This window comes from Limulus polyphemus, unplaced genomic scaffold (assembly GCF_000517525.1).
Source record: "Limulus polyphemus unplaced genomic scaffold, Limulus_polyphemus-2.1.2 Scaffold187, whole genome shotgun sequence".
Taxonomy (NCBI): domain Eukaryota; kingdom Metazoa; phylum Arthropoda; class Merostomata; order Xiphosura; family Limulidae; genus Limulus; species Limulus polyphemus.
Window position 1 is genome coordinate 788,221 of NW_013665797.1, and position 11,026 is coordinate 799,246.

The 11,026-nt window shown below is 32.5% G+C and overlaps 2 protein-coding genes across 5 annotated transcripts in view; one reads left to right on the forward strand and one right to left on the reverse strand.

The window, feature by feature from the left end:
- Nucleotides 1–733, forward strand: part of LOC106478187 (homocysteine-responsive endoplasmic reticulum-resident ubiquitin-like domain member 2 protein) — a 32,151-nt gene extending 31,418 nt beyond the window's left edge. Inside the window, exon 11 of the mRNA XM_022381733.1 lies at nucleotides 1–733. The gene's annotated coding sequence lies outside the window, so the exon portion shown is untranslated.
- A 5,501-nt stretch (nucleotides 734–6,234) lies between these two features.
- Nucleotides 6,235–11,026, reverse strand: part of LOC106478180 (sorting nexin-16-like) — a 17,731-nt gene continuing 12,939 nt past the window's right edge. For all 4 annotated transcript variants that reach the window (XM_013938701.2, XM_022381737.1, XM_022381739.1 and 1 more), the window contains one exon: nucleotides 6,235–9,889. In XM_013938701.2, the coding sequence (XP_013794155.1) occupies nucleotides 9,601–9,889 (289 nt within the window). In that variant the 3' untranslated portion in view covers nucleotides 6,235–9,600. The remainder of the gene's footprint in view (nucleotides 9,890–11,026) is intronic.

Consider the following 11,026-nt stretch of genomic DNA (forward strand, 5'->3'; position numbering starts at 1 on the left):
ATAGTTTCTCAGGATGCTTTTATAACTACTAAAATAAAAGATCTGAAAATGAAATTGAAAACAAGAGAGCAGGCAATTCAACACAACCATGTTGCATCTTGAAAGGGCACAAAGATGGTATTTCTGAAAAGATCCATAACAAATTGGAGGGCATTCGTAAATGTACTTCTTTCAGTTGCTTTGGTAATTTGTGGATTTATTCTGATGTTATCATTTGCATTTAACTTTGCTCAAATAAATAATGGACCAGAGATGCTATTACATTTGTCGTAGTTACCAGCCACAAATTCCAGATTTAAATTCCATTGCATGCTTTCCTTTTTCATGTGTATGTATTGAGTATATAAAACTGGATTCTTTTAAGCTAATGATAATCATTCTTAAAACTATGACAAGGATTTATTTCACTGTATGGTACATTCAAGTCACATTTACTGTTCTATATGGCATTTTTAATAATGTTCTTCACTGCTTTGCCCAAAATATTTGCACTGTATTTATAACTTTAGTTTGTTATAACTCATTCTTATATCAAAACTCTCAGACATCAGATTTATTAACTGCATATTTAAATATATAATATGATTTTTCAATTCTTATTTTTAGTTATTTTAAAATAATTTGGTTCAGTATTTACCTGATAGTGTGGTATTCAGGACTGTTGGTCAAAGAATAAAAACTGAAAAGGAAAATCTAGTACATAAGTGGACAAATAAAATCTTTATCAACATCAGTTGTGTAAGTCTTAACTAAGTGGCCAACTTCTGTATTTCATGACTTCTTACTGGTTGCTGTGGTAGAGGAATCTTCTAAAACATCTATACTGGACAAAAATCACAATCCCAAGCTGTATACATCATTGCCTATTCCAAATAATGTACATAGAAGAGAAAAAAAAACATTCATACCAATTTGTACAAGCATCAGTATTACCCCTTGTTACAAACTTATAGCTTTGGTCATACATAACCTTTGTGCAAGTAAGGATTAGCACATATTGACATCTTATTAGTGAGAATGTAACATTCTACATGCAGAAAACCTGTAAGACAATTTAGAAAAATTACATGAAAATACCTGAATAAATATATACAGTGCCACCCTGCTTTAAGCTGATTCGTTATAGAAAATCCATAAATCTCTGAACACTGCTTTTTCATACTAATGGTAGTGGTACACTAAATAATTTTATTTAATAAAATAAAGCAACAAAGAACAGAATAATAACATGCAAAAAGTAGACAATGACCGTAAATATCACAATTTTTGTGGCATTTCTGGTGACGCAATATGAACCTTAAAATGTCATCCGTCTACACAATATTGTTTCTGTGCGAAAAAAAAACGAATCTTTGTACAGAAAACAATGTAATATAATACATCATTTGATAGATGAAAATCATGTCTATGTATTGGTCATAACTAATTTAGTTGTAAACATAAGCGAGAACTACATGTATTGACAAATCCTGAAAGGGAGGATGTGACAGGTGAGCATGGCAGGAGGGGGTCTGATTTTCTATTTGATGGCTCTGTAACCAAACAAGATTGAAGGTTAATAAAACTTTGCTGTTTTCTAGCAATGACAATATTGTAGGGAGTAATTTATGTTAAATTTTCCAGAACCCAAATAAAGCACTTGTACATCTTTTATAAGTAAGAAACAGTGCCTTCATATCTCCATATATGTAATGTTAAAATGACCCTGTTTAGAGCTCTGTTCTCAGGAACCCTTCCTGAGCACTAATTGGGGTATTCTGTATTAGTTATGGAAGAATGATATAACTAGCTATTTCAGCTACAACTGTAGTTAGATACCACATGCCTTCTTCTTCAGAATCTATAGTTAGATACCATGTGCCTTCCTTTTCAGATTCTGGTTTTGTAAGCTATAAATAGAAAATATCCAACAAACAACTTGCAAGGTTTATTTTATTTCTTAACCATTACTGAAATTCTAAAGAAAAACATAGGTGTATTTATGAAAGCAGGTGTGCCATTTGTAATTGAATTTGTATCAGACAAGTCAATACTATCCAAGATCCTTGAATTAATAATTAACAAATAAAATCTCTCTTAAAAGATAATGGCAGCATGTTACAAAATTGGTGCATAATGCTTTAAAATATGTCTCGGTCATATCCTGTACAATACTACTTTTCTTACAAGTGATTGTGCTTTCCCTAAATTAGGTCTGTTTGACAGTTTTCAGGTGATTTATTTTATATAAAATCATTCAAACACACACACACACACCTGGTTCTTAGTTGTTTTCTTTGTGCCGAGGTTAATGAGTTTGAAAAGTAAAATTACATTATTTTACGTAGCCCCCTTAATATAATTTTATTAACTTCACAAACTGCAAAGAATCCTGGATTTTTTTTTTTGTTTCTAATAAGAAAAACTTAAACGTTCAGTTGTTCATTTTTAAATCAAGAAATATCCATCCTATGTTAGTAATAACATATATTAGCTAAAACACATTTTGACCACTAGAGATAAAAAGTGACTATGAAAATTGAAGAATATAGGTGTAGTCTGCAAAAAAATTGTTTGGTTTCTTGACATCTAAACTAAAAATTAGGATGAAACCTAGATTGTACAAGTTTCCTTTCTAGTGCCAAAGATTTAGCCTTGCCATTTTTTCTTACCTGGTTAAAATTATGTAAAAATAAGATACCTAAGAGTTATAACAATTCTTACAACATAATTCGACCTGAAGTAAAATTAATTTTTTGTGACATGCTAAATAGGAATTCATCATAGATTACAATGTGTTAAATGTATGATGAAAAAATGGCTTGATTCTAAAAAAACAAAACATTTTTCAGCATCAAAACCTTTATTTCTGTCTTTTAAAATGTTTTAATGTAACAAATATATATATATATATATTCAATATTGCACATTAGTTTACATTTTATAAAGCATCCAGGATGCACTATGAAAATAATAGGTATTGTCCAGACTAATATAATGTCAGTTAACACATTAAAGAACAGATTTAAAGTTTCAAAATGTAAAATATGTGAATTTTTTAAATATTTTAGTGATGGTTCAGAAGAAATTATTCTCTCATTTTATCACAGTACCTTCTTTAGTTAAGGAAAGACTTACTAATCTTTGAACTTCCAATGTAAACTATTAAATAAGTACTCTTCTTATTACATCTTGATCTATAGGTTATCTATTCCTCAAAAGAAGTCATCTCGCCTGCAATTAACCTTGAATTTCTAATTTTGGGTAAGATTGAAGTTTATCTTTTTACCACACTTGGCTTTCAGAAAAAAAAATTTGCCCAATATTATTTCACTATGGATAAAACATTGCACAATTACAGCAAAGATACACAATTGAACAAGTAATTAATTTAGAACTTTAATACTGTGAATCTTATCATAATTCAATTTAATTTTAATCAAACTGATTAGTCATTCACACTACACTGTTAAGTGGAAAGTTATATGGAAAGTTGCTGGTAATTGTACAGAAGTACAATTTTGAATGGCACATTTTACTATTTTAAAAAGCCATGAAAAAGTTGTAATACTTGTTTGTTTTAGAGCAAAGCCACACTGTGCTATCTGCTGTGTCCACTGTGGGAAATCAAACCATGGACTTTAGCATTGCAAGTCCATGAACAAAGTTATAATGAGCTGATCAAAATCTGAAGTATTACTTTTTGTTTAGTAAACTGTAAAAAACAGATTTAACCAGTGCTGCTGATTTTGAAACAATACAAGTAATTATGTTAATTTTAGTTTTAAATATAATGACTGCAGTAAAAATAGGTGAATACAGAGGTTTAAAGATGCTATCCATAGTGAATCACGTAGAAAAAACAAACAAGAGTTTACAGGGACATCAGTCAAGCCCTGAAACATCATGATGTTGCTCACCTGGTCTGATTTATATAGGCCAACAAATACATATCTTGGTGAAGCATTTTATCAGTTATTAATAACCACAAAATAACAGCTGGAGTAGTGCAGGTATTTTCTTGATAATGTTGAAAATACGTTAAAGCATATTCAAAATTTTTTAAATGAAAATGTCATTATTTTATTACATTTGATATCATTTCATACATAAATGCTTGTAGCTATGTCATAAGACGTTACAAAAAAAATAACTGTTAGGAAACAGTTATGTGGATGGCTGAATTTAAGTTACATAAAAATATGCTATAAAAATATTTCTGAATATCAAACATACACATGTAAACATTCTAAAATGTATAAAAAACTTCACTCTCAGCTACAATATTACTTGTACCTAATATGTATATATTTTCACAGACATGTTATCTGTAGAAATCAATATTCAGAAGTGAATAAACATATATCTGATGATGAACAGCTCTAAGTTAGCATTTTCTTGCACTGAAAATGTATTTTTGATAGGTACTTACCTTCCTCCCCCACATGCTCTCGATCTTCTTTCTGCCCCTAAGCATTGTTAAAAAAATTTAATGCTCAGTGCACTAGTATATATATATATATCTTACAAATTTTGCACCACATTTGAACATGTATATAGCATGTGACCACCCTCCACCAATAGTACTGTACCACCTATGTTGGCACAGCTAGCTCCCTCTAATGTTCCTGCTCAATTCTCACTTTTGAGAATTGGCAGCATCTAAAATGAATAACATCAGCAGTGGGTGGGAAGTGTATGAGAAGAGGTAAGAACCTATCAAAAATACATTTTCAGTGCAAGGAAAATATTAACTTCCAATATGGTCTTCCTTCCACTCACACAAAGCTAGAATCCCATACTAAAAAGGTGGAGGGGTTGGAGTAAGTGTCTAACAGTGAAACCAAGTGGAAAGTGACCACATAGAAATAACTGGTGTGCTCAGAGACAAAACCAAAGCACACATGCAGGGCACTGCACTACTTCCGGAACAGGTAAGCTATTCGCCCTGTAAGAAGGAAATGTACCTTACACAGGTGGAGAAAACCATGCCCACAATTTTAATACATTCTGAGAGGTGCAATCCATAGTAAAAAACAGCATTAGTTTCTGTTATCCTCCATTGCATAAATCAGACCAGAAAATACCTGGCTCACGTAAGTGAAGACCCGCTTTATAAAACCAAAACTCGAAGTGAACTAGATACCTACATAAGGAAAAATAGCAAGTCAAGGGACAGTTCACCTAATATAATGATAGAGAAAAAGAACTAGCCTTGGCTAGGTATCTACTCAACCAGACAGACGAGGTTCCACAATCTATCCTCAGTATTAGGAAGTTGAGGATCACCCAGAATAAAACAAAATTAGAGTAACACACACGTTGTGGCTAGGGCATGTGTACCGTACAATCTATATATAAACCAACCCCAACCATAAGTAAATAATGTGTCATACATCAAGCAACTAGAATTATGAAGAGGAAGTTAACATTCAGCTGAAACAGAACAAACTCCTAAAACCACCGTTGGAGTAAGAAGTACAACAAACTGAATCCAGCATTACAGGGTCATGTCGTTGCCTCAACTAAACTGTAAGAAGAGGACAGTACCTGTAACCAGTATTAAAAGCAGAAATTGTAACCATAAATGCAGGGAAGACATCCTGCACCCAGAATTACAAGGAGGATGTGGAACATTTGCTCAACCGTAGGAACAGTGTATGTATATCCTGTTGCTGGTATTACAAGGCAGATAAATTCCCCCAAACTCAACTGTAGGAGCAAAGAAGGAAGCCTCCAGAAATACTGCACTCAACCTTGGGAACAGGGCAGTGTCATCCTGAACCCAGTATTACAAAGAGGATTCTGTGTAGGCTGGTCCACCAGGGAATAAGCATCTGGGGGGGGGGGGAGGAGGAGAAAGAAGTGGGGTAAGTAAATGTGGTGGGGAGTCTGGAGGAACATCACAATGGAGAAAGTGCAGTGGGTTTCCACGATTCCCTATTTTGAAAAGCAGACTGTCTCCAATTTATGCAATCAAAGGGTGGGCAGGGATAGGCAGAAATCCCTTTTTGCTTTACTCATGATAGTCCATGAGTGACAGTCCACCATTCAGTTAAACTTACGAATACATAAAGACAAATATATACCACTAAGCATGCCACTAGTAGTTATGAGGAACACCCCATCTCTACAACGAGTGTTATAGCTCTACCAGTATATAGTATAGGTTTGAGTAAAAGCACACCTAACCTGGAAACACTTGCTACAGAGTGGGTTCCTATAAGTGGTGGTGAAAGAGGAACCCTGAAAAGAAAACATAAATGAAATGTTGTGAAAAGACATACCCATGTCAAAGAGGGACAAACGAGTGTTGAATTGCCATGGGAGGGAGTTAATATCCACCTGAGAAAGATACAGCCAGATAGTGCAGATAATACCGACGAATAGGGAGTAGTCCATATTCCAGCCTGAACGATTTCTTCCAATGGATGGCGAAGATGTGGTGATATGATATTTGATGAGAAGAAATGTTGAGGAGACAGCGACCTTCCATAGATAAGTCTGAATATGCCAGCCTAAGGAGTTGGTGAACCCACCAGTTAGTGTGATAGGGAATAGATCACAGGAAATAGAAGGGTTTCAGGGAATAAAAGTTTGGGAACATGAACCCTGAAAGGAGGCAGTGCGTGCCACATAACACCACAGGGAGTAAACCTGACAAGGAAGCTGATTGGGATCAGAATACGAGTACAGTAGGGAGATGGAAGGTAAAGAAATGGATGTGAAAGCTAAATGGCCTTCCTGGGCAACAGAGGTCTAATGGAAGAAGGGCCAGTCTGGATATACAACAACATAAGAGGAATGGTAGAGGATTCTGTTAACATTAAAAGCAAAAATATCTGATTGATGACATCTGCAAGCTAGGAGGACAAGGAAACGTAATATACCACATACCTGATTAAAGAGCTATAGAAAAAAAGATCTAGAATGTGACACACTAAAATAAGAAGGTGCCAGAAAAGGTGAATCCAATTTTCTTCTCTTTGATTGTATTCATCCTCAGAAAATGAGAAGAAACCTCCAGCCAGTAGGAACCTAACTCCCTGCAAATTAAGGCTTGTACCCCCTCAGTAGATAAAGTCGAACCCAATGCCCAGGTAGTTATACCACAGGCATTGTCTACCATAATGGGAACTTCCATTGTTGATGCATTGTATCACAAAGTCATTCTAAGTTACAGTATAATTGGATAACAATAAACGAATGTAAAAAAAATAAAAAATTAAACAATTGAATACAAACACAGTAAAAGAAAACTTGAAAATGATATTGAAATGTCAATGAAATACAATCGTAAATGTTAGTCACATGTGAAAGTGAAGATTAAGAGGGAGACAGCTGTGCCAATATAGGTGGCACAATACTATTGATGGAGGGTGATGACATGCTATATACATGTTCAAAAATGGCACACAATTTGTGTGGTATATAAACTGGTGTGCTGAACGTTAATAGTTTTTAGCAATGCTTAGGGGATAGAAAGAAGATCGAGATAGTTTTGTGAGAGGAGGTAAGACCGTATCAAAATGAAAGGATAACAGCTGTATATTATGTTTAAGGAGCATAAAATAATACATACAATAACTGAGAATAACTTTAACCATTTCATTCATTACAGGTTTCCAATACAAAAAATATTTATTAGTGTTTGGGTATTGTGAATCACTGCCAATATGACCATTTGATTAATACAGAAGTCTGTCAGGCCAGCTGGGTTACGACTCCATCTTCCTTCACACATATTTAAGAGATGTTATATAAGTGTTAAATAATTTCCAGTTTCATTGGAGTAGAGAGTTTTACATGAGGCAAAACATGAATTTAAATAACAAAAACTCTCCTTTTTTTAAATTATGGAATTCATTAATTACAGAAAAAAAAAAATCCCCAAAATGTTAATAAGCATCTAAAAAACATTAACATGGAACTTAATGCCCTAGATTATAACACAGTATATAACATGATTTTATAAACATATGTTTTCACTACTATTCCTAACTAATGATACAATAACTTTTACCTCAAGCTTGAATTTTAGTTTACAACACACATTTTTGTTTTTCATATTTAATGGGTTTCTATGTTCTAAAAGGTATATTGTCTCTAAAAATTAAAGCTATGACACTTCCAACAAGAGACAGTGGATTCACACAATGTCTCAATCAAAAATTACTTTATATATACATATGCAAGTATGAACTCTGTAGGATGTTTAATTAATGATTATAAATATTACAGAGTACAAGAACACATTTACACAATAAAAAATGAGTACATATTTATTTTTGTCAAAATATTTAAACACCAGTAAACAGGGTGACTCAAGTTCAATTAAGCTAACGGAACTAATATATTCCAACCAGTGCTTTAAATAACAAATATTTTTAACTTATTGACAGCTTATTTTAAAGTTATATTTTTTAGGCTGGGATTATATAATGTAATTTTATTTTTAAACTCAGTTTTGTTTAGATGCTACACAACAGTTTCTAGAAGGTAACAGAGTTTAATCTCAATCCGAATGCGAAGTCTGGGAATACAGATGGACAAGTTTATTCTTAAGCTCATTTTTTTGTGGAATTATTAAACCATAAACAGAGTACAAAAATATAACTTTGGCCAAATATTATGCAATGGCATCAGCAAGTTCCTTATGACATTTTTTTTAATAAAAAAAAGAACTAATTATTTCTAATAAAAATTGAATATTTTGATTTGAACATCATTAAGAACAATTAATCTGTAACATGTTCTGTCTTAATAGTATGAAACTTCTGTTATTAAATCAGTATATTTCAGATTCATACAACAAACATAAATACCTGAAAATACTGAGCATTTAGTATCTGTTAATTACATTTTTTTTTACCTGAAACACACATAACAGAGAAAAATTGCCTTTTTTTCCCATATTTTACTAGTTTATTTTGGCGTTAGAAAAACATTTCAAATGAATACTCGTTAAGCAGTAAATATCAAGGCACCAAAAATTTGCTATGTTTTTATATTCATGTCATGAAATTCACAGAAGATATATTGTTAGGAGTTTAATGTACAACACCAATCTAAAGAAAACACGCACTAAAATATAGATTCATGGCAAATTTCAAGAATAAAACACCAACATACATACAGAAAACTTCCACAAATGATATGATTTTGTTAATTCCAAAACCTAATTTATTTGAGGAATCTTTCTTTATTTTCACACACACACACACACACACTACAGATCTGTACGATCAGTAAGTTTCTTATTTGTCATGGTTTACAGATAAAAAGATTTCATGTCAGTTTCTTCATAAGATGGTTGATAAATATTCTACCTCAGTCTGCTTTGGAGCTCATGTTTGACACAAGAAATACCTGTATAACAGCAACACTTTTCACAACACAAACTTGTTCATAAATTCTTCTCAAAAAATTCAAATTCTCTTATCTATATCTATTAAGTTAATGTTAAAAAAAAAAACAACAACTAAAAACCTAAACAAAATCAAACATTTAAACTAACAAAGATATGATATGAATAGAGAAAACTGCATTACTTTATCACTTGTATGTGTACACAGCATAGCTGTTGTCCCATGTCACTTATTCAGACATTTAGATTTCCTGTCAATACCTAAAGAAATCTAATTTTGATATTTGACTGGTAGAATTGTGTAAAGCACCACTAGTTTCACAATTTTCAGAAATTATGTCAACCTTTGTCATAGCATCTTCTGACAAAATAGGTGTGTCCTCAATTCCTCCTAGTGGTGGCAGTCGCTCTTCTGGCACAGTGCAACCATCACCACCATATCTTTCATGAATGTCTTCAACCAAAGGAGAGTTAAATGCTTGGCAGGAGTGAAAGGGACTTCTCAACACAGATCCATTTGTGTTACTCAAGTATAATGAAGAACTTCAATAAAATAAACGAAAACTGAATATTCTAAGTAACTTTCCAAACCTTTGTAACATTACACATTTTAAAACCAATGTAAAGCTTACTTCAAATTATCAACAAGAAAACGGTTAATAATACCAGATAGAAATACTTTGTATTTCTTTCTGAAACAGTTAAATTATACCTCTATCTGAAAATACCTTTTCATGTTTGGCAATTATAATTGGAAAACCTTGTCAATCTGCAAAACAATTTTCTTATATCAAAATAGCAATAATTTAGGGCAAGCTCACTGAACCACAAAAAAACTGCAGGTTTTCTTTTCTTTTAAAAGGAAAAAAAAATTAAAATTTTTGGAAATCCTAAAAAAAAAACAAAAAAAAAAACTTATTTCAACCCCTCAAATCCTGTCAACTAATGATACAAACCTGTGGAAAATTTTTAACTGTACCTAATCACATTAATACATTTAACCCTACCAGGATGACACCATTTTTAAATTCATTTCTATGCACATTACTGAGTTACATTCAAAATTTAATTAAAGAACTTTACTCTCTATGTATGTCAACAAGATTAACTTTATAATGTATGTTATAGTTTGAATTTTTATGTTAACCAAGTTTTAATTTCAAAAGAAACATTCAACAAAAAATACTTAAGCTGCAGTTTTCTTGTCATGTGATCCATGCTCTATGAAAAATCTCCACTTTAGCAGGAGCTGAGTGTAAACACATAAGCTTGCCATGTATACGAATGTCTGGATGACAATGCAGATCTAGATACTCTTTTGACACATAAGATACAGTCTTACAACTGTATACACTGGGAAAGAGAAATAAATTTTCCAACCTTGATGGGAGATACAAGCACCTTCTATACTTTGCCACGAGATTTACAAAGTACATGTAGTTAGTTGACACAAGTGTATATAGTCGTTAAAATGAGTTCAGTTTACACTATACTCCACCAACACTTAATTGGAAATTGGCATGCAGTTTTTGTATTGAAGTATATGCAACTGCCTGTAGTATTGTTGTCTGCTTGATTGGCTATAGCACTTACAGGGGTTTGTTACCTAAATATGCTATAGTTAGAGAGAGTTTTAAGCTGTATTTAGGTCTTTCTTTTATATTTTAGTTAATTATGTAT